General features: G+C 45.0%; 2 protein-coding genes across 3 annotated transcripts in view; both read right to left on the bottom strand.

Annotated features, from left to right (window-relative positions):
• The window catches only part of LOC134462716 (25-hydroxyvitamin D-1 alpha hydroxylase, mitochondrial), a 12063-nt gene extending 9875 nt beyond the window's left edge, over nt 1-2188 (bottom strand). The window contains exons 1-2 of the mRNA XM_063215892.1: nt 1869-2188; nt 287-477 (exon numbers count right to left, since the gene is read on the bottom strand). Of these exons, the coding sequence (XP_063071962.1) occupies nt 287-477; nt 1869-2099 (422 nt within the window). The 5' untranslated portion in view covers nt 2100-2188. The remainder of the gene's footprint in view (nt 1-286; nt 478-1868) is intronic.
• Nucleotides 2189-18283: 16095 nt separating this feature from the next.
• The window catches only part of mettl1 (methyltransferase 1, tRNA methylguanosine), a 29789-nt gene continuing 23467 nt past the window's right edge, over nt 18284-24605 (bottom strand). For both annotated transcript variants that reach the window (XM_063215890.1, XM_063215891.1), the window contains 2 exons: nt 21432-21533; nt 18284-20842 (listed from right to left, as the gene is read on the bottom strand). In XM_063215890.1, coding sequence (XP_063071960.1) covers nt 20726-20842; nt 21432-21533 — 219 coding nt within the window. In that variant the 3' untranslated portion in view covers nt 18284-20725. The remainder of the gene's footprint in view (nt 20843-21431; nt 21534-24605) is intronic.

Below are 24605 nucleotides of genomic sequence, written 5' to 3'. Positions count from 1 at the left end.
ACTGTGCATTTAAGGGCAAGTGGCAGAAGTGTTGAAAGCTCCATGAAGCCGTTCTGGCGTTGCGGGCATCAAAGGTGTCGCTTACAGAGCCAATTGCTTCCGCCGCTTTTAACGCTTTTAACGGCTTTGGTCCATTGCAGTGCAGTGTGGTGTATGGGGGAGTCGTTATCGGATGACAGGATGGGGATGCAAGTGTAGTGTAGTACGGGTAATAACACCGTGAGCAGGCAGTGAGTGACTGCCCTGTAGTTTAACACGTAGTTGAGTGAACGGGCATGGCACTTACGCGGTGAGCAGGCCGTAGCCATGGCCGCGGAGGTTGCGGTAGTCCTTCCAGGAGGACAGGTCGGACCTCATGGGGTGCTGGCCCTCCTGCCTCAGCACCTGCTCGATCAGGTGCGGCTCGGCCACGTGCACCGTCAGGATGGGCCCGAAGCTCGCCTTCCACATGGGTCCGTAGCGCTGGTACCCCTCCAGCTGGCAACGGTGGAAGAAGAGGGCGTCAAAGAATCAGGTCAGTGTGTAAGGAAAACAATGGGCTTGGGCACAGAGTAGGCAGTGGCCTCCATCTACTCACCCACACAACTAATTAACATACAGTAATTGACGTTGCACGCAACCATGCCATGATTGGGCCATAGTGCTGGTCCACAGTAAGGAATGCAGTGTTAACTCATAAAATAGAGATTTAATTTAGCACATTTCCATTCAATACTGCATATTGGTCCCAGAGTACACTCCAAGTCTTGCATTTAAAAAATACCAGCTGCCTCAGAATTCCAAGTTTATTTAAATCCTTGTTGTAAGTTGTGTGAAGCTTTGAACTGCAGCTTTGAGTTCAAACAACACACACAAGTCCATACAACTAACAATACAATTTTTATTAACTTAGAATTCTGGGGCAGCTGGTAAACTTAACATTTCAAGTTAAACCATACTGTTGTCATTGCAGTGTATAGGAGAATAAATTAAATGTATAAGTTATCATGACTTATCACTGATATCATGTTTTACAGTAGATTGATGGAAGGTCAAAGAGGCAGGTCAGTGTTAGCTCCAGCGTTTTGAAATTGTCAGGAGCCCTCTGGAGCTCGGCTAACCCGTCCTGCCCTTGGCAATACAGCCAGCCGGACCTGAGCTCCCTTGGCTCAGTCCTGGCGCATGTAGGTGTGTTTCAAGTCATTGAACCAGCTGATTGCTAATCATGATGACACCTCAGCCAGGTGGCACAGTGCATGACTGAGTCAAATCATCTTGTTTTAGGAGCAAGGGAATGCACTCAGTGGCAAGACTGGCTTTCTCAAGCCAGTCTGCCAACCTCCTGTCTGAAGTCTATGTATTGTACATGTAATGCATACTTTTCTAGTCACCAACTGGAATCTAAGGGTAACCACACAGCCAGTGGTACTGAATCTGACTCCTAAGCATTGATAAATCATGCAATCATGCAGCGAAAAACTTAAGGCCCAAAGGCAAGTTGTGGGCATGAGATGTAAGACTAAGATAACTCCACGAGAGTTGACACCGCAGTGAGATGTAAAAGAACGCAAGATTGCAAGGCATTACGTTGAACCAAACCTCCTACTAACTAACCATCACGTGGAAACATACAGCCGCCTACACACACTCTCCCTCGGGCACTCATACACACGGATGCACAGAGCCGAGATTAATTATGTATTTATAATGTTGAATGAATGCACGGTGACCTCATTTTATGGTCTGCTACTTTCGTCATATGCATTTCAGTTTCATGGAGAAAAAGAAAGCCCGACACTCCTTGGATGGATATAATTCATCGTCCTTCGCAGCCTAGTTTTCACACTTTTAATCACATTGACGCGCACTGTGGTGCCCATGGGACGTACCTGGAGTTCATGAAGGCGAGACAGTCCGCGTTTCCCGAAGAGGTCCCAAGCGAAGCTGAACATGGTCGGTCCAGGCATCTCAGCCAGTGTTCTCAGCTGATGAGTGTCACTCTGCCTGGCGGTGCCAACCGCGGTACCTTCAACGCACCGTTCCACCCATTTGAGGAGAGGAGATGCGCTCCTTCCGGACACTTTGAGAGCTTGTTGCAGCATGACTCTCCAACCTCGCATAGACTGCTTGATTCGAACTGAGTAGATGGAGGACCAAGCTCATCTTTTTCAGCAGCACTGGCACTGTATTTATACTGTAAGCCACACGCTGAGTTTGGACCCACCGAAAAGATGTTGCGTTCGTATGTCCACCCAATCGTAGTGCGCACCAGAGCCAAGCCCGCCCACCGGTGAAGCTGAGGCGAGTTGGGCGTGGCATTTTGGGAGGTGTGTCCAATCAGATTGCAAAACGCTAGGCAAACCCCAAATGAGCGCGCACGTGGAGCTGGACCGAGCGTTTTTTTCCCATTGCTTTTGCCAGTCAGGCACAGAGAAAACTGTTTCGTGAAAACTGCCTATCGTCATTCTTGGTACAGTTTGGCAAGGCGTGCTGAACCAATTCTCAGCACTGTTGCATTATTTTTCAATCAGCAAAATTGGCTCTGATTAATATATTTTGTTAACCCTGTTAACTTTAGTATGCTGACATCATGTATCCACTAGTGTTTGACTTTGAGCAAAATCTCTAAAGATTAGGGATAAATCAATGCACCATGAACCTGGTCCGACTTTCTTTCAGACATGACTAAGTCTGATTATCAGACATTTTCAGTGTTGCCAAACATTCAGAGAATTGATTTTATTGAGTTGCTTTGCCTTCAGGTTCAAAACAACTGGAACTCACGTTTCACATTTCTTCAAGGTAGTGCGGCAGTTTATCTTCTGGAGGTGCCACAGTTCAACGCGTGCCATGTTTCTGCACATACTGCACTATTCCAGTGGTTTTGAACACTTCTGTTTCAACGACATCTGAAGTGCTTTGGGCAGGCAATGGCGCTCACATTTCAAACACCCTGGGTGCATCCCAATATGTGTCCTTGCCTCCTCCACTTGTGCTTGTCTCCTCGTCCCGCCTCCTGGCCCCTCCTCCGTGGAGAAAACGATAAAGTTTCCCAGCTGTCAGCCTCGCCACAACAACTTTTGAGGGACTGTTTTTCATTCACCATCCCAATTGCAAATGAGAAAAATACTTTACAATTGAGCTTTTGCAAGATATTGAAATATAATGCTGTTGTCAGTGATGTCATCATGACGAGAAGCAAGTGGAGGAGGCAAGTGGAGGAGGCAAGGTCACATATTGGGATGCACCCGGTGACCTGATTCCTGTAGCTGATTGGCACAAGGCCAAAATGGTGCGTGATGTGTGAGTGCGCGCGGGCGAGATTCGTGAATGGACTGAACTTGCAGGAGCACTGCACTACAAAGAATTGAGCTTGACTCTGTGTGGTCGGACTCTCATGAGAACTTTTATGATAAGTCGCTTCATGAAAATGGCTTGACGCACTTCTCGATGCATTCACGAATTTTGCCCAGTAGCTTACCAAGAAGGGACATGGAGAGATGAATGGATGGCAGACAGTGGTTGTGGCAATCTTCTATATTGGTAATAAATAACATTCAAGGGTTAGAATAGCCGTTAAACACAGTAATAGGCCTACTTAAATAAAGTACTAGTAACTTAAACTTAAAACTTGTGGTCAAAACTATTAAAATATTGCCTTTTAATATCTTGACGACACAATTTTCCTCGAAGGCAGGTTATGTGTATGTATCCCAAAATCCCATATTGCCATGCAGAGGGGTCTCCAAAAACAAAAACTCATTCAGCAAGTGTGCCAAGTAATCACAAGAAATTGCTGTGAAACCGGTACACTGTAAAAAACAAAAGCTGGTTTCAACTCACATTTTCAAGGCAACTGTCTGCACTGAGTTTTTAAGTTATCAACTTATATTTTTAGGTTTCAGAGCACTGCTATTACTAAGTTGAGTCGATTAACTTTACAAGGTTTTGCCAACTAACAGTTTGATTATTCAACAAACCTTGCAAGGTTACATTAACTAACCGATTCAAGTTAGAGGATCTATTCAACTAATCTTATAAGGTTGTATCAACTAAGTGCTTGAGGTTATCCATTTCATATTTACATTATCAAGGGTCCCCAAGTGAATGGGACTGCAATGCAATTGTCTATCACTATGGGGGCAGCCAAACTATACAAGCATTGCTAACAGCCAGCATTGCTAGCAGCCAGCATTACTAACAGCCAGCAGGCCTAACAGCCAGCAGGCCAGCAAGCCAGCAAATGCTTTCAAAAGCAAGCAAGCTTTTGTAAGCAACGATATACAAGAACAATACGAGAGTCCTGGTTTAAATACTGGTGCAAATGAACCATGTGACAACAGTGATCACACATGTGGCAGATGCAGGCAGTAATTGAATCATGGCATGACAGCCCTTAGTACTCAGGTGAGCAGGCAGTGATTGGTAATAATATCAGTACTCCAAAATCTCAAGTTGAAAGTTGCAACTTATAACTTAAAAACTCTGTGCAGAAAGTTGCCTTGAAAATTTGAGTTGTAGACAACTTTTATTTCTTTCTGTGGATTACTTGACCATCCATCCTTCCTATCCATTCTAGGCATCCACTACACTTTGTATAAAATTTCATTACTTGACTTTATCCATTCTAGGCATCCACTACAATTTGTATACCATATCAACTCAACATCTCATGTAAGATCAACTTTTCATCAAAAACATACAAAAGTGAGTTGAAATAACTCAACTTGAGAAAGTAGAAGTTGGCATTGGGGGGCTCAAAAATTCCAGTAGGTTGAACAATGTCAAGTTGTAGATTTTACAGTGTATGCCCCACAGCAAATATTATTTAGAGTACAAGTCTAGTTTAACAAAACAAAAAACAATATAACAAATGGTGTTTGTTGAGCACTTTAAAATGACAACTCGAGACATTATGAATGGATGTTCAGACAAGGAAATCCCTCAATCCGAACATTCTGTTCTTGTGTACGTGGGCATGGATTACTGTATAGTACTTCACCTAACATCTCCTCGGTAGACCTTAGCCCACCTCAGATTTTGGAGAGAGATGCAGACACTTTTTGATTTCTGCCTCAGTGGCAAGCAGCTTAATAGCACAGTAAAGTAGAATAAAAATCACGTGTCCTCACAATCTGCTTAGGCCCCTCTACGCATGGGTGTGTGGGCGCACCGTGCTGACGTTTCTATATTCACTCTTTCAAACGACGCTTGATATATCAGGCTTGATAGCTGTGTGTGCAGTACTAGAATGAACACAAACCAGGATCGCCCCCTGCAATTTAGGCCTATGAAGGTGGTGTACACCAGACCCCACCTTCACTATGGTCTCCTGAAAATATAACATAGCCCCATAATGCACGGCGTACCTCCTGTGGCACGCTGTCATAGACATGGAAAAGTTACTGTAACATCCATAGTAGTAGGCTACTACACTACTATGACATACTGTAAAACAGGGCCTTTAGTAATGTACTATGACTTGGTCATTGCCATTCTGGTAACAGAACATTTATAACGGCCCTTGAGATATAAGTTCCCCACGCCAGATCTAAAAGAACCCCCCTTTCAAAATGCAATGTACTGAGGAGCCAATTCTATTACCCACCACCCCACCCCACCCACCCCCTGGTCCTAGTGTGGGCCCCTGTGTGTGTGTGTGTGTGTGTGTGTGTGTGTGTGTGTGTGTGTGTGTGTGTGTGTGTGTGTGTGTGTGTGTGTGTGTGTGTGTGTGTGTGTGTGTGTGTGTCTGTGTGTGCGTGTGTGCGTGCATGTGCACGAGTGTATGTGTGTGTGTGTGTGTGTGCGCGAGTGTGTGTGCATGCGCGCGAACGTGTGCAAGTGTCTCTATCAACTACTGCTTGAGACACCAGCCTAGTAGCAGCTGTGTGCCCAGGGGCAGGAGCAGCAGCAGGAGCAGGAGCAGGCCTGGACTCCGGTCTGGCATTGTGTCAGCATGTATCCCTCCATCCCCCCGCCCCGACACTCTGGTCTGGCATGGTGTCAGCAGGTACTGTATCTGTTCCATAACCAAACCCACTCCAGACAAGTCTAAGGTGATAAGCAATGCAGGCTCAGTGCACTGCACTCTGGGTTGTTTGGCTGATGTATAGGGGAGGGGGGCCAGAGACAGTTGAGAACGATCACAGCAGTTGGGGGATATCCTGAGATATCTCGCCCCCAGGGTTTGGCTTGGCTTTGAGCCTGCCTGCTTGCCCAGTGTGTGAAAGTTGAAAGATGAAAGTTCGCAAGGAGAGAGGGAGGGAGCGTGCGCGTGCGCCATGCGTGTGTGTGGTGTGTGTCTGTGTGTGTGTGTATGTGTGTGGCCTCTGCAAGCACCTGCTTGCCATTGGAGTCTGCCTGTTTACACTAATGCATGCTACGCTGTGCACCTGACCTGCCATTTTTCTCTGCTGTGTTTGTGTGTTTGTAAACCTGCTGGTAATGTCTAAAGTGTCTGAGTTATGTGCACCAATGCACCAATGTGTGCGTGTGTGTGCGTGTGTAAGTGTGTGTTTGTCTGTCAGCATCACTCCACACGCGGGAATGTGTGTCTGCAGGCGTCTGGGAATGAAAACGCGGGAGTTATTTTTGCGCCTGTCTCATTTTTACTGACAGTCAGGTTGTTTATGGGGTAAGAGTGGGGCGTGTGTGCAGTGTCTATTTTTATAAGGGTGGGTGGATGGTGGTGGTTCTGTTGGTGGTGGTGCTGGGCGGTGGGTAGCATCTTTCTTGCTCCGCACGTGAACTCCAACGAAGCGTTTCTCCAGGGCCAGCATCGAGTAACTTGCATGTCCAGACAGGGCATGATAAAAAAAAATGCCAACATCAACTGAGGTAATGATGCTGGAGTGTGGAGACAGGGGTGCTGACAGGGGGTGACAAAGGGGACAGTTGTCCCGGGCCCAGGGAGAGAGGGGGCCCAGAATTGGATCCTCATTACGTTGTTGTAGTATGTATTTGGCCGGGGGGCCTTTCAGACGACTTTGTCCTGGGCCCAGCCAAAGCTGTCAGCGGCCCTGTGTGGAGATGTGTGGACCACTTACTGTACAGGTTCTCTGGTTATAGGCCTACACGCTTTTATTACAGATTTTATTGCAGATCCCAACGCAATAGTGCTGCCAGGTGTCCCGCTTTGACCTGATTGTCCTGGTTTTTAATGGTCTGTCCCAGGGAAAGAATATTGAATGAAGAGCACTGCTGCTTACAAAAAAAGACCTTAATTGGGCTGTTGAAATATCCAGGACCCCATTTCTCAAAAGCATCATTGCTAACCAGTTAGCAACTTAGTAGCTTGCCAATGGGAAATTGCATTGCAACCAAGTAAGTTGTTAACTTAGTTAGCAATGACGCTTTCCAGAAACGTACTCCAGGTCTTTTGTCTGACAGAGGTGGGAGCCCTAAGATGCACCTACAGTACAGTACCTACCTACTGCACAAGGGGTGGCACTTGACACGAGCCAGGTTGAAGACAGCAAAGTCAGAAGACCCTTGGGCTGTGTTGGTTTGGAGAGATGAGCTGTGTTGCGATGGAGACAGTTGTGTGTGTGTGCGCGTGTGGGTGTGTGTATGTGTGAGTGTAAGGGATACTTTTCTATGAGCAGGATATGTGTCTTTGTGTGTGTCTCGTCTCTTGCTTGTTTTTTTGTTGTTGTTGTTGAGAAATTGGGGTCCATTTCACACAATCAGTTTTGTGTGTTACTATAGTAATCTATGATCTTCGACTGATGCAGCTTTAAGAAATATAGTTTCATCACCTTTGGTGGATTTTTATAATAACCACATCAAGCTTTAAATTGTTTCATGGCAAATACTTGGACTTAGACTTAGACTTCTTTATTGTCCATTAAACTTACATGAAATGGAAAATTAGCTTCGGTGGTGGCACAAAGACACACAAAACAAACACACACCACAGTCAATACAATAAAGAATCAATAGATATATATGTAGATGATCAGATAAAACCTGTGGAATAAAACTAAATCCCATCCATGCTTTGTGTAACCTGGAACACCATGATATGCAAAGCTCTTCAGTTGAAGGAGAGGATTGTGCACATCCCAGGGAAAGGACGAAGGTCAACTGTAGTTTTCAGACTTAGAATCCTTTTCGTTGTGTTTTATTTTTTCATGGCAGGCCATGAAAAAATAAAACACAACAAAAAGGATTCTAGTGCGGACTCCTCACTCTGAAAAATGCAAAGCTCTTTAACCTGCAAAAAGCCAACAACAAACAAGAAGCACATGTTGTGTACAAAGTATTTCACACAAGCACCAATACTTCAGGCCATATTTTGTGTCCTAAATCATTACCAGTCAACTCCCAGCACGTGGGTCAGGCGTATTTTTGGGGCTTAAGACAGTCAGTGTTCATGAATGAACTGGTCATGTTTGTTTGCGTTGCTTGCGTGTCTCTCCTTCCCCTCGTGAGTTATGTCATATGGGAGATGTCTACCAAGTAACGATTAGTGCTAGCATTACATCACCTCACTGTCCAGACATTACCAGACATTTTTTTTCTGTCTGGACCAGATGGAATTGTTTGTGGCATGTTCGGAAGACATGTTCGGACATGGGACATAGGAATGACGGGCATTGGAAATTAGCCTATGGCTACAAATGCTATGATACTTATCTGTGATGTGTATTTGTCCCTACTCAAATAAACCATATGCTAAAACATTGTGGGGCAGGTGGCGTTTTAAATACAGTGAGGGTGCTAAGGCAGGGGGCAGAAGGGGAATGGGTAGAGCCCACCACTCAAAAACGTTGGGGCAGTAAGCTTATTCACCCTCATGTTCCCTTCATCCTGCTTGTGAATTTATATGTATATAGCCTATGTTTTTTGAGAGTGAGAGATACAGAGGGAGAAAGATAAGGAGACGGTGAAGAAAGTGAATAACCCCAATGCTCTCTGATTGAACCACCAGTGCTCATCTCGTGCAAGTTTGCAACATTGATGTATAACTGGAGGACTGAACAATACAGCATCTGCACCCCTCTGCCTCGTCTTATCAACATGTGATCAGTATTGTAGCAAAGAGTTCAGAAATATTGATGAATAAGCTCCCCAAAATGATAAGGGTCAAAAGGGCATGGGGCAGAATGGGAATGATTGGAGCCCACCACTCAAAAATGATTGGGCCTAGATGTACATGCCTAGATGTGTGGGCTCAACATGGGCCATGGCATAAAGTGTTTGTAAATGGTGGCACGAAGACATTATGGTCATACCAGCTGGAGGATTCCAAGAAGCTGGTTCAGTAGTAATCCAGGTTAACCCTTAAAAGGTGTTTGTGTTTTTGTTACATAGATGGTGCTCAGGTCATTTTGACCCGGGCATATAGAAAAATAATTTAAAAAGGAAAAAGTCATAGCTCATATTCACCCTCATGTTCCCTTCATCCTGCTTGTGAACTTCTGTGTATGTATGTTTTTGAGAGATACAGAGGGAGAAAGATAAGGAGACGGTGAAGAAAGTGAGTAAACCCAATGGTCTCTGATTGAACCACCACTGCTCGTCTCGTGCAGGTTGCAATATTGATGTACATCTGGAGGACCGAACGTGCACTAATTTTTTCCACATAACTCCACCCCCGCTGCCTTGTCTACTCAACATGTGATCAGTATCGAAATGCTCTATGTAGGCCTACATGCCTAGATGTGTGGGCTCAACATGGGACATGGCATAAGGTGTTTGTAAATGGTGGCACGAAGACATTATGGTCATACCAGGGGAGGATTCCACAAAGCTGGTTCAGTAGTAATCCAGGTTAACCCCTACTATAAGATGCTCGTGTTTTTGTTACATAGATGGTGTTCAAGTCATTTTGACCCGGACACATAGTGACACTGATGAAGGCTCTGTGCAGCCGAAACGTCTGTCATGTCAGTCCCTGCAATGTTAAAATAAATAGAAAACAACAAGAACGAAGAAAAATTGAGTGCGGTCCATTTCCTACGACCCGGACACATAGAAAAACAATTTAAAAAGGAAAAAACTCATAGCTCATATTCACCTTCATGTTCCCTTCATCCTGCTTGTAAATTTCTGTGTATGTTTTTGAGAGATACAGAGAGAGAAAGATAAGGAGACGGTGAAGAAAGTGAGTACACTCAATGCTCTCTGATTGAACCAGTGCTCGTCTCGTGCAGGGTTGCAATATTGATGTACAACTGGAGGGCCGAACGTGCACTCATATATCCACATAACTCCCCCTCTGCCTTATCCACTCAACATGTGATCAATTGTAGTAAAGAGTTCAGAAATATTGATGTATAAGCCCCATTTGAGCAGTAAGCTTAGTCTTAATGGAGTTTCTGCTGCCTTCCCAAGAATAACCTAGCCTGGGCACTCCCATACTGCCTTTAGTACACAATCATTCTGATCTGAAAAACAGTATGGAAGATATGACTCATAACGGACTAGATTATGGTCCCTGTCTCTGTCCAATCAGAGAGCAGGACGTGTGTGTCATAATAGCCAAGTATTCTGCCCCCTACAGAATTTACAGTAGGCAGGTAGCCAGACCTAATCTCACATGTGAGATTATGCAGTATGCATGAACAGCCACCGAGATGCAACTGTACATGCCCAGATGTGTGGGCTCAACATGGGCCATGGCATAAAGTGTTTGTAAATGGTGGCACGAAGACATTATGGTCATACCAGCTGGAGGATTCAAGAAGCTGGTTCAGTAGTAATCCACAAGAAAGCATGTGACAAATACAAATCTTGAATCTTGAATAAGGTGTTCGTGTTTTTATTGCATAGATGGTGTTCAGGTCATTTTCACCCGGGCATATAGAAAAGCAATTTAAAAAAGGGAAAAGTCATGGCTCATATTCACATGTTCCCTTCATCCTGCTTGTGAATTTTTGTGTATATATGTTTTTCAGAGTGCATACAGAGAGAGAGAATGATAAGGAGACGGTGCAGAAAGTGAGTAAACCCAATGGTCTCTGATTGAACCACCAGTGCTCATCTCGTGCAGGGTTGCAATATTGATGTACAACTGGAGGATTGAACGTGCACTCATTTTTCCACATATCTCCCCCTCTGCCTTGTCTACTCAACATGTGATCAGTATTGTATCAAAGAGTTCAGAAATATTGATGTATTAGCCCCCCAAAATGATTCGGATCAGAGAGACCAAGGAACACCTCCTATGTAATAGAAGTGTGTGTGTGTGTGTGTGTGTGTGTGTGTGTGTGTGTGTGTGTGTGTGTGTGTGTGTGTGTGTGTGTGTGTGTGTGTGTGTGTGTGTGTGTGTGTGTGTGTGTGTGTGTGTGTGTGTGTGTGTGTGTGTGTGTGTGTGTGTGTGTGTGTGTGTTTTTCTCAAGCAAAAAAGCTGGAAATGGGTCAAAATGACCCGAACACCTTACAAGGGTTATGTTAACCCTGATGTTGTGGTAAATCACCTATGGAAGAGCCTGGACAAGGACTAAACGACTACTGCAAGCCATCTATTATGAGGTTGATCACTTCCTGTAGGATAACTTTGCCAGTTTTATCACTTAACCATGTTCTTGGAATAACACCCCTGGTGGCTGCTACGTAGGCCCATGTGTTGATCCTTTGCTGGACAAGCTGAACAACGTCCAGTCCAAACAACCTCCAAGTTCCTCTACTCTCATTACTGAATGTTTTGCACTTTCATGGTCAAAGTTAACCTGGTTCTCACGCTCATGGTTGTGACCGACAAAGTTCAGCGAAAATGCACAAAGGGTCTGCATGAGAACCAGACTAGGTCAAATTGGCCATAGTTTAGCCACAGGAAACGTTGCCACCATTGTCCTCACACAGCAGAGCAGAGGTGTAAGAATGTGCCTGTTGTGTTTGCTCTGGGAGGATGTAAACAGAAGCAGCAGGCTATTTCATCTATATATATCCATGGTCTGAAATAGCAACATTAACATTGAATGACACTATACTATACAACCCTAGTGATTACTTCATGAAGTCATAAAAGGGGTGCGAAGAAAGTCCTAGCCCTTCAAAAATGACTGGTCTGAGGAGGTGTCTTATCTTTCATGTTTGTGTCTTGCAGGGCTCAAGGGGTTTCCATGTATTGTGATCAATATGAGCCAGTACTGTAATAATAAATACGATGAATCAACGCAGTCTGACTGCTCTCCTATCAGACTATTGCACCATGGAGAGAAGTTAAAATAACGTACTGTGGCCTATAGCATAATGAATAAGAGAAGAACCCTCTAATATTTTAATGATAAGAATAACTACACCATTACATTAAAAATAAATAGAAAGTGACATTCCCCTCAGAATTCTGGTGAAACAACAAAGAAAGAAAGAAAGAAAGAAAGAAAGAAAGAAAGAAAGAAAGAAAGAAAGAAAGAAAGAAAGAAAGAAAAGAAAAGAAAGATTGAAGTGAACGATTAAAAGAGAGAGGGAGAGAGAGAGAGAGAGAGATGTGGATCTCACAGAGTTCCATGAAATGGACGTGGGTGGACCCCTGGGACACGAAATCTGTGGCAGTTTCACAGATTTAGCCAAAATTCAGTGCCAGGCTCCCGGAAGTGTTTTCAGTGATGGACACACAGCCATAAACCTGTGCCCAGACTCAAACAATCCCCAACCCTAACCTGACCGTAAGAAATGTTTTTTGAGAAAAAAAATCTTTGAAATTGAAAAAAAAATCCAGAGAGAAAACGGGTTTAAACACAAGACTGCAGGAACATAGAGATGTGGGAATATAGAGAAAGCATGTGATGGAAAGCACTGTCACTGTCAAATTGCCACAGATTTTGTGTCCCAATGGTCCCTGCTCATTTCACAGAATTCTGTGAGATCATGTTGCGGCTAGAGAGTTAAAAAAAAAAGGCAGAACAGAATATCTCTCTCTGTGGCCCAGAGTAAACAGACTTGGCTGTATTTCATGTAGAGTGTCCAGGCTGGAGTTTAACCCATATGCTGACAATGAATAATGCCATGTACACAGAGCTAAACGAGGCGGGTTGAGGATCGGCTCACCAGAACTCCCCTTCAGGGAAACATGGGCCTAGTTAGGGGAACCTGATGAGGTCCAGTGCATATTGTCCAAGATGCGGTACACATAAAAACGCACGCACGCACGTGTGTGCACACGCAAACACGCACGCACGCACGCACGCACGCACGCACGCACGCACGCACGCACGCACACACGCACGCACACACGCGCGTGCACAGTGCACACACGCATGCACGCACACACACGCACGCAAGCATGCACGCACGCACGCACGCACGCACGCACGCACGCACGCACGCACGCACGCACGCACGCACGCACGCACACACACACAGATAACACAGAGTTAAAAATCCCAGTGCCTTCTCCAGCAATGACCAGGTCAAAGTTCTTGGAATGAATATCTCTGTGTACATAGATGAGCTGGACTGAGCCCAGATGACGGAGCTCGCGCTGTGGGGTTGTAGCCGCTCCATAGCCCATGTGCACATGCAGGATGTACGTGCATATGAATCTGTGTGTACACAGTAATCTGTGTTTGCATTTAGGTGTGGGGGCTGGGGGATAAAACAAACACTAATTTCACTCTGTGTGTGTGTGTGTGTGTGTGTGTACAGTACAGTACAGGTATGTGTGTGGTGTGTGTGTGTGGCAGTGCGTCAGTCTCTTTGTGTGTGTGTGTGTGTGTGTGTGTGTGTGTGTGCGCGCACGCGCTCCACTTGACTCGTGAATGCCTTGTGTGCACTCTCATGTCAAGCGTGTGTACGTAACCCCAAGAGTAATGGGTGAAAGTCTGCGTCCTGTCCTGGACGTCTGCGAGACGACACCGTGTGAAATTGAGCAAGGCAGGCTTGGGCGAGAGAGAGAGAGACCCCTCCAGCTGGGCCGATAATATGTGTGCACATACAAAGCTTGCAAATGTATACACAAGCATCTGGTCACGGCTTCATAAATAGACTAGCACTCACTTCAGTTACACACCACCACCAGGCGAAAACCGCAAAGTCCTCCCTGCAGTACAGTACAGTACGGTACGTGCGGCCCGAACAGCTGCAAACTAGATGCCGCAGCAGCGCTGCAGAGCCTGACACGTTATCAAATAAGTCTTGCCAAGATCATCTGGGGTTATTGGATGTCCCCGGGCCGGGACAGAGGGGACAGAGGGGACAGTTGTCCTGGGCCCAGGGAGAGATGGGGCCCAGAGTTGGTTCCTCATTACATTGCATCTATTGGACAGGGGGGCCCTTTCAGGTGACTTTGTCCCGGGCCCGACCAAAGCTGTCAGCGGCCCTGCCAGGCCGGTCCATCCATTCATAGGATGCGGTGCTACATGAAGGCTAGTAATAGCGCTGCACAGGCCTGTACTGCTAATCTGGCATACAGGGCATTTTCCCGGTGGGCCGACAGTCCCCGCCCGGGGGAAATTCTATTGTTTGTTTGTTTGTTTGTTTGTTCTTACAGGCTAGCTCAGAGTTTAGAGGGGGCAGCCCATTGGTCCATCTTCAATTGGACAAACAGGATGTACAGCGTACCACAATAATGAGTACTAGCCAGACCTTCGCCGTTGCTTCTAGTCAGGCCACGAGCAATACAAATATAGTTTCTGAGCTCCGGAGAAATTGGAAACTCCACCCACTTTGTCAGGAAGCAATCAATTGACTTTGAGCAACTCCGATGGCCCTGGGTAGAGGCGTGTTGAAGGCACTGACATGGTTTAAGCAGAGACGTTCTATTGGGACTAAGACAATGTTTGGTGTAAACTGCGGCACAGCCTTTTCTGGCCTCGACCAGTAGCAAACTGAGGGAGGCGGGTTAACCAGGCTGTTTGGGAAACGGTCAGACCAACATCTCGGTAAGAGATTTGAAAGTCGATGATAATGAGCACACCCCTTTTGAAAAGTAACATTTTCAACAATATTTACCGTAGTACGGACACGGCTTGTAAGTGTGATGGGGCAGTTTAAGCCTAAAATTACCCAGGTGTGTTGTGCTCCCAGTCCAGCCCTGGCTCTGCTTCTCCCATCGCTGCACCACAGACTAATTTGGGAAGCTGCAGCTCAAGAGAAGCAGATTAGATGAATATGCCCTGCCTGAAAATTTGCTGATAAAGGCGGATGTTCGTGATGTGACGTCACCCCTGCCTTTACCAGACTTTCAAAAACACTATTACCTGTGAAACCGCGAAATTTCAAAACAGGCTTACCCATAATGGATACATTAAAAGCAGCATAGTTTGTGCCTGCAAAAAATTGCTCGTAGGAAGACGTTTCATGGCTGAATATCTTCGGCAGAGCTCCAAATGGCACACAACATACAGGGGTGAGTAGAACATGGAGGTTATAATGTGAAATCAAGGGTCCAATGTCAAAAAGCAAGTTTTCCCTTAACATAGACATACCACCGTAGTTAAGTGGTCAAGATCTGCGCTCAGTAGCACTGTAACAATGATTTCAGTGTGAAATGCAATGATTTCAGTGTGAAATGCAATGATTTCAGTGTGAAACCTGTACTTCTGATTTCTAACCCTCCTGTCAGATTTAAACACTGGCCTGAGAAGTAAAGTAAAAGGCCACCTGGGAAACTTCAACTCCAACTTCAACTGTAACACAGCACTCCACAGCACACGAGTGCACACGAGTGCACACAACAAAATTGCATTTATGCCTCACCGGTCAGCCGGGCAGCCCCCAATTGCGCCCCAAGGGAGCAGTGCAGTGGGACGGTACCATTCTCAGGGTACCTCAGTCATGGAGGAGGATGGGGGAGAGCTCTGGTTAATTGCTCCCTCCACCAACTTGGTGGGTCGAGAGTCGAACCGGCATCCTTTGGGCTACAAGTCTGACGCCCTAACGCATTACTGTACCCATAACTGCCCAAGAAGGCCAGCGTGCTTCACAGTGTATGGCACAATGTGTTACCTTATCTCAAGATGCCAGAGCAGGATCAGAGGGACTAAAAAATAATCACACACTCTCTGAAACATGAAGCTGATCTGGATTACTATGGCTGTAAATCAAATGTCAAGAGCACACTGTGTCTCTGCTTTGCCATGTTAAACTGTGGCTTGAGCTCAGACAGCTGATCTTGGATGAGATTGGCTTTAAACATGCAAAGTTAGATTAGATTAAGCAGGGGGGGTTGGGGAATAAACCTAGATCTGAGGTCAAGTTATGGGGTGATTGTGACAGTCAATATGATGATTGAAATGTGTTTGTATTTTTTTCCACGACCTACTATGCTTATACGGATTGATTGAAGGGGTTTGCCTATGGTTGATTAAGAAGGATGGGGGATTGGGTAGGGGTTTAAAGACAGATCAGAGGTTTGTGGACGATTTCAATATTTTTCTTCCAAAAAATAAATAAATCTTGCATTATTTATGAACATTTATGAATATTTATGAATAAATTATGTCTTTAAAAGGGGTTTGCTTGTAAATAAGGGCTGCATTCAGGTGGGGCAACAACGCTTGAAATCCTCTTATGCCTCTTTTCCACTGCCGTTTTTTTTGGTAGGCCTACAGCTCGACACAGTGCGACTCGGCCGCCACTTTTTTAACTTTTCTAATAGGCACGACACAGCTCATTGTAAAGCAAAAAGTGGCAGCCGAATTGCTCTGTGTCGAGCTGTAGGCCTACCAGAAAACCAGCAGTAGAAAAGAGGCATTGATGTATGGGTTGAAGAATTGTGCTTTTGTTGCTTTTTTAATTCAAGGTGACTTCTGATAGAGTTCTATTCTATTTCGGTTTCAAACTTCACCTGCTAATTAGTTTCCATTTTGCCTGTTCAAGAAAAACTTTGCTGAACGCATATGGCAAATTACAGGCCATTGTAACCACTCCCCTTCCAATTAAACGCAGTAGCTGCTTTTCCACATCTTAAATCACTGAATGCTTTGGTGGATACGCTACCCACGACTTTAGCCATCTTAAAAGTCTAGTCAAACACACACATGCATGTCCTTAGCGCCCCCCAAATACATGTAGAACAAGAAAACCAGCTAATTCACAGGTCATAACACAGTATGATGGGAGAATGAATGGGGTGGTTGCAGGGAATCCAAGGCCAACCTGTAGGAAGTAATGTACAGTCAAAGCGTAAAGTGTGTGTGTGTGTGTGTGTGTGTGTGTGTGTGTGTGTGTGTGTGTGTGTGTGTGCACGCGCAGTGCAATACTTGGCCTGCTGCCAGGTAAGAGGCAGGAGTCTCTCAACTTCATTTACAAGCAAAAACACCTGCACACGCACCCCTGCAAAGCAGCAGGAGAGTGGAAAGTAAAGAAGGGGAAAAAAACCCACAACTCAAAGACAATGCACCGATTGTCTCTCCAAGTGCATCAACGGCACCTTGTCTTTCAGTGAATTTCAGGGAATTTCTCTCTCCCTCCCTCCCTCCCTCTCCCGTTCTCTCTTTCACACCCCAAAGAAAAGCAAGGGGAAAGAACAAGAGCAAGAGGAGAATGAGAGGAGTGTAGTGGAGCCGCGTGTGGATTACATCCCCCCAGGCTGTGTGTGGAGCACAGCAGAGAGGAGGCATGTGTAGTCACGTAAGCAGGGGAGGATTATGACTCCATGGGCCCCTGGGCCAGACAACAAGAAAGGCGCCCCTCCATGGGTGTTGCTAGTTTACAAAAAAGATTCAGTGTTTTAGGTCAGATGTTGGAGAGCCTATGTTGTTGGGCAGGGGGTTGTCTCTCCGATAACATTTGACAGTACATTTGTATTTAGCCGGATCACACTGCAACAGTACATTTGTTAAAAGTGTGATTTTAATGCAATGTAAGAAAAGAAATACAGAGGCGTGGGCTTCAGGGCCCTCTCGACTCTTGGGGCCCCTGGGTCAGGGAACCGGTAGGCCCGTGTAGTAATACATCCTTGTATGTAGGTCCCCCCTTCTTCATAAAGGGCCTGGCTCTGGTCCCCAGCTGAGCTGAGCTGAGCTGCTGCTTCCCTGGTGTGCTCTGGCTCTCTCTCCTCTCCTCCAGCCTGAGTCTTCGTAAACACAGCGCTCAGCACCTCCAGTGTTCGGCACTATCATTACCTTCTCAAATGATCAAGCGACACAAAGCCAAGCACGCTAGAAGAAAATAGGAGTGTGTGCGTGTGTAAAAAAAAAAAAAATCATCATCTTCCACATTACATACCGGTAACTTTGCTGCCCAAGAAGTTGCAGCTCAGCATTTTTTTCTTCTAACAAGGTGCACAGTGGGTCAGTGCATGGCGTACAAACCAGAGATGGAGATTCTCTGGCTGTCAACAAGACAAATGCTGGTGAAATATGAATGTGAATATGAACATAAGAATGTGAAATGAAAAATTTGGACACCAAAATAGTAATTAACTATGAAGTGGCTTTTAATTTTGCACCATTCACAGTATTTATCCGTGGCAGTTTACATTTTGCAAAGTTGCTTCCCACAAATAGTACATTTCAACAAACCTACTTGTGCAGAGGAAGATAAATACAAAAAGGCCACATATCTATGACGCCAATGCATGCCACCCCAACAGGGCCAGGCAGGCAAATCTCCCATCGAGCTGGCACAAACTACTACTCAGTGTTGTTGGACTGTGATACAAACATGGAACGTGTCATGGAAAAAAAGATGGTTTTCCAAACTGGCTGGCAGGCCTGGATGAGATGGCACAACCCACACACGGGCCCACACACTTGATGACAGCATGCACTTTTCAAGCTCCAACCTGGAATGCTTTCTCTCCTCTTGTCCTCTCCGGAACGTGATCCTGTTTTTGTTTTTCCGGTGGTCGTGGATGAGCTAGCGGATTAATCTCACCACGCATCGGATATGACAGCCATACAAGGATACAAGTGACATGACACAACTATTCAACCCTAACCGAGTGCGTGCATGTCAGGGCTGGTCTAGGACAAAAAAAATCAGGCCAGGGCATTTTCAGCCAAGGCCAGTCCACCAGGCACTGAGAGACATTGAGGCCTGTGACAATGTTTGTAGTCATCTATTACGGGCTATTTTGACCACAACAGGCAAAATGAATATTTAAATCTGACTCAGACGGGTCAGCTGTAGCGGCATGAGGACTGATACCACTACATTGAGGGGAGGACCAGGCCAAAATCATCAGCAGTCCATCGGACAAATGCCCTGTATGCCTTATGGCCATTCCAGCCCTGGTGCGTGTAGACAATGACCCAGCACCAGGAGAAAAGGCCCTTCCTGTTTATGGCTGCTGCAGGCTTGTTGCAGGCGGCCCCTCGTGTGATTACTCGTCTATCGTGGAATGCAGCGGTCGGTTCTAATCTGACACTCATCTGACCAGACAGACACGCCAAATTTCCTGCTACTCTGTACCCGTGCCAGTTGCAATGTTTTGGCTTCCACAAAAGCTTAAGGGGGATACTCCTTTAGAGGGAAGGGGACACGTGAAACAGTCACAGTCACAGCAGCAGGCATCTGCTTTGTATTTTAGCGAAGACAGAGACTGCTGTCCTTACATCAACCTCCGCTCTGGGACACTCGCACGACAGATTATTTTAGGGTCACCAAAACTGTGGTACCCAATGGCATGAAAGCACTTATTAACAGACATCTTTTCTTAACAAGGACCCTCTTCTGAGAAACATCTGCACATCCACAATCAGTGGAGTCGATCTGGGCTCGGGCTAACACAGCAGCTGGGTATTAGAAATGCCTGCTCAGCAGATTCGATGCAATTCTCAGTAGCGTTTCCCAGGCAGATGTTACAACAGTGAACTGTGTGTGTGTGTGTGTGTGTGCCAGGGCTGAATGGTGTGCTCAAGGTCAAAAGAGGATATGCTACACACCTCGTCCCCATCCCCTGCACCCCAAACACTGCATCACTTTATCTCATCCTTCACTTTTATGTTTATCCACTATGTATGTACTGTGTAGTCTACCCCGACCTCTTCCTCATCCCTCCTGCCTCCTTCCCTCCCACCGTTTCCTTCTCTTTTTTCCATGTTAATTTTTCCCTCATTCGCTCTCAATGTGAGTTGAGGTTTTGGGGGCACTGGTCCAAAACCAACTCTTCCGCTCAGTTCACAGTGTCAGGGTGGAACAGAGAACACACCAGAGGCCTAACCTTAAAATAGGAGACTGAATTTGGCAAAGGGTAGGATCAACACAATCCCCTTCCAATAAAATTGTAAAGGGGGGGTGGTTGGATTGGGGAGGAGCGATTGACATGACGACAAAAAAAATTCTGCTAAAAAAAAAAAAGAAAAAGAAAAAGTGGACGGCTGCCATGAGTTCATTCAAGTTGAACAGACGTGGCTTCACTCAGAAAGTTCATTCTCGATTCAAAGAAAAGAAACAGATCATTTTTCAAATCCTGCTGTGATGAAACTTAAATATTGCAAAATGTTAACTCTGTGGATGATGACTTCTTGTTGCACATTTGACAAAATACTCACAAATCAATACCATGTTTTCTGTCATTTCCCACAACTCAAAAGACATTTTTTTTATTAAAAGATAAAATGACATTTAAGGTCTTCTCTCAGATTGTTCAAACAGAGAAGATGTCGTGATCTTCCAGCAAACAATGGCAGCTAGTGAGAGTGGGTTATACCTCTTCCCGATATCCTGGTATCCTACACAGTACAGTGGCCCACAGGCGGACACCAGCACCTCAGTCAGTCGTCCACTAGTGACCTGCCATCCGTAGAAGGTACATCATGGTCCATTCACTGCCCAGGATACTCTCAAGATGAAGATCAGAAAAAAAGGCATACTGTACAAGGATGTGAAACTGTTTTGTTTTGGGGACTTTCTAACTCTGATCGTCCACGCGGCGGAATACTGCCAGAAAGTTCTTTCCTCCATTGCGCTGTACTTTCTTTCCTTCTTCTGTGCAGCTACCCAGCCGACCAACTATGATGTCATCAGTCTGCAAAACAAAGTTCCACAGGGTATTTCAACTGCCAACGTTATTGTTCCAAAACACATTCAGACAACAGATAGCAAGACTGGGAAGATTATAAAGTGCAGTGTAGTCATCAAAAAGTAAACAAATAAAAATAAATATATATAAAATATAAACACCACAAAATACCATAGCACCAATAATCAAGTGTTCACTCAAAATAACTCAATATTCTGCCATACACATCTAAAACACCTGCAACGAACGTGAAAATAACCAGTCAAAGTGTCATTTATTCAGTGCTGTATCATAAAAAGATGCCTATAATTAAAAATCTGCAGAAATGTGGGGGATGTGCTGCAGGGATGTGCACTTTTGTGACACGCACACCAAATGACAATAGGGCCCAGCCGTGGCTTAGTCGGCTGGGCACTGGACTGCTATGCGGGCCACCGGGGTTCAATTCCCGACCCGGGTCATTTCCCAATCCTCCCCAGTTTCTCTTCCACTCATTTCCTGTCCCACACTTCACTGTCCTGTCTAAATAAAAAGACAATATTTAAAAAACAAAAAGCCAATAGAACCGTCCATCAGTACAGTCGGTCAGACCTACCAGTTCCTCGTCCGGGATGCGCGTGAAGAGAGGGTGCTCTGTAAAGTGCTTGACCATCCATAGATGCACCTCTTCCACATCTGTGTTGGTGTACACCATACCCTGAACCAAACACAACAAACACAGAATGTTAAAAGGTACAGTCAGCTCATCTTTTTAAAGTTTATTTCCAGAATGTACACTGCCCATTCACATATTTGATCTTTTCCTGAATATTTAAGTAATAATAAGTCATAGATGCCAAAGATGTCGATCACTGGTTCGATCATTGGGTCGATCATTGGGTCGATCATTGGGTCGATCATTGGTTATTCCAAATGGTGGACATGGAGGAGTTCCACCTACTCATGTAACATATGAAAAGTGTTAAGCTATAACTTATACTTGCAAATTTATGGTGGTGGTCAATACACATGAAAACACAGGGCTTTCTTACGAAATATATGTTTTGAGTAACTTCTGTCAATTTCCGATTCCCACTCTCACCAGACTGCTAACACCTCCATCCATAACTGAAGGGTCCTTCAGCAGGCCACTGGAACTCACACTATTGCTTCAGAGACTGTAACCAATACCTCACTTTGGATGAAAGTGTCAACTTTATGATGTTGTGTGTAGTCAAATGCAGTGTAATGACATGAGAAGAGAACCGAGGAGCACTAAGGAGTGATTGTCCATGTAAACAAACAGCACTTTCAGGAGGTTTTGCAAACTGAGAGCAGATTTGCAGGATTGAAACATAATGAAAACGCAACACGCTCAGGATTATTAATCAATAGGGTCATTTCACATGAAATCAGACACTTTGGGACCCGACCGACACAGATTTCAAATCATACTTGCTGTGCCTGTTTAGTAGCAAGATAGAACCCCAGAACTGCATTTATGTGAATCTGACACCAATATTAACACATTGAGTACCGACGACGTAATAATGCGTTTTTCACGCCCATGCGTTGTATACCAAAACGCAAAAATACGTTTTTGCATTTAAATATCATATTTTGAATCTACACCCTTCAATGGACAATATATGTGATTTTGGTAGCTCTGTGATGGACATAAATGACAACATTTGCAGTCCAAAGTTGTTTGATTGTTATGATGTTTGAGTGTTATGATTTGGATATTTTAATTTAACTTACCAGGATGTCTGGAAGCCAACCCATGTCGCCTATCGCGCTGCCTGCATTGATTTCCCTAGTACGGTCACTGTAGCATCTGTTGTCTCTGACTTCACGCAATAGGTAAACACCATTGTATAGTGCCTGGAGTGTCTTGAACTTTCTGGACTTGCTAGACCTTTACCAGATCCTTGGATCCAAATGGCACCCGATATGTAATTGCAGTAATGCGCTCCGATTTGGACGTTTGATCGCCAAAAAGATAAGTTTCTGTGTCTTCCTGTATGTGAGAAGCCAGAAGCTAGCATGGCTACATATCATGATTCCCTGATTGTCGCTCCCAACGCAGGACGCTCCCCTGTCGGCTCGCTCCCACTAGCCAGACTATCGATCCGGGTGGGACTACACGTCCGGGAGTGATAGAAACACCTGGGACTACACGTCCGGGAGCGATCTCAGCTGGGAGTGTCCATCTGCCACCGCATATGATTCGGGTCGGATGGGCTAGGCTACATCTAAGCATCATATCATTTGGATTTGTTGTCAATGTTGGGCTATTATTTCGGGAGTCATCGGGAGCTATTTTAGCAAATGTCTCACCCTCTGCATGTGTGCAAAGAGTTTGTGATCAGTCCACGTGAAAAACGGGGATTTCAAAGGGCATCGATTGCTGGTGTCGTAGTGTGACAGAGCAGGAGGTGTGCTGCCGTATTCGTGAATCGTGCTATGTTGTTGTTTCCCTAGTAGCCTACGATCGGTAGCGTGTATTGTGTCTGACTTCACGCAATAGGTAAACACAGAGACCATTGTATATCGTGCCAGGAGTATCTTGAACTTTCTGGGCTTGCTACCTAGACCTTTACCAGCTCCTTGGATCAAAATGGCACCCGAATTGTAATTGGAGTAATGCGCTCCGATTTAGAAGTTTGATCGCCAACCAGATAAGTTTATTTGATTATTCACCCCTATGTTGAACTGTCTTCCTGTATGTGAAAAGCCAGAAGCTAGCATAGATGGCTATATATGGATCGGATGGGCTACATCTAAGCATCATATCATTGGGATTTGTTGTCAATGTTGGGCTATTATTTCGGGAGTCATCGGGAACTATTTTAGCAAATGTCCGACCTTCTGCATGTGTGCAAAGAGCTTGTGTTCAGTCTGTGTGAAAAACGTGGATTTCGAAGGGCATTGATTGCCGGTGTCGTAGTGGTTTAGAGCAGGAGGTGTGTCTTGACGTGCAGGAAGATGTGTGGCAGAGCTAACCTTGCACCAAATTGTGATTAAAACCAACTCATCCCCTTTCAAACTCGTCACATTCTGAAGAAGCGCACCCTTCACAAAAACCTCAATATCTCCGATTGTAGCTGAATTCCATGGATACCCACTTCGGTTTAGCGTGGGTTTACTCGGCAATAAAAGCTCGTAGAGACACACAGTTTTCACCTACTAAGAGGGCAGCGTCTCCACTTTCAAACGAGTCATAACATATTTCAGTGGCCCTATCACATAATAAGCTGTGAGTCTACAAAAAAACGTAAAAAAGGGCTTAGAACGCTGGTATTCTACGACATAATTCCGTGAGCACCGCCGGTATTCAATGTGTTAAAGGAGAAACAGACTAGCAAAGGTTTACATATGAGGGTAGGACACTATGCATTCAGCCTTGATTATATCAGTCAGTGTAAGTCACAAAAGGATGTCTGAGGTGTTGTTTGAAAGCTCTTTTCTGGCTCTACAAATTACACACACAGCATGGAATACAACAACATTCAGAATATGAATTATGATACATTGCAAAATTAAAAATTGAATATTAAAAAAAAAACGTATATTTTAAAAAGGCTGGTTTCTTCTCTAAACATAGCCTGTAAGGTCATAAACAACACCTGAAAATGGGGTGTTTGGTTCTTTATTAATTTCAGAGATAATGGGATATAAAGGTTGAAATGAGTTGTAATGAATTAGTAATACTGTAGAGCAGTGTCAGGGACAGGGATGGACAGGCCATCTGGCATAACAGGCATTTTCCCGGTGGGCCCTGCACCCT

Source organism: Engraulis encrasicolus, chromosome 14 (genome assembly GCF_034702125.1).
Source record: "Engraulis encrasicolus isolate BLACKSEA-1 chromosome 14, IST_EnEncr_1.0, whole genome shotgun sequence".
Classification (NCBI taxonomy): domain Eukaryota; kingdom Metazoa; phylum Chordata; class Actinopteri; order Clupeiformes; family Engraulidae; genus Engraulis; species Engraulis encrasicolus.
The sequence above is the reverse complement of the archived record's forward strand: the minus strand, read 5'-3'. Positions and strand labels throughout refer to the sequence as shown.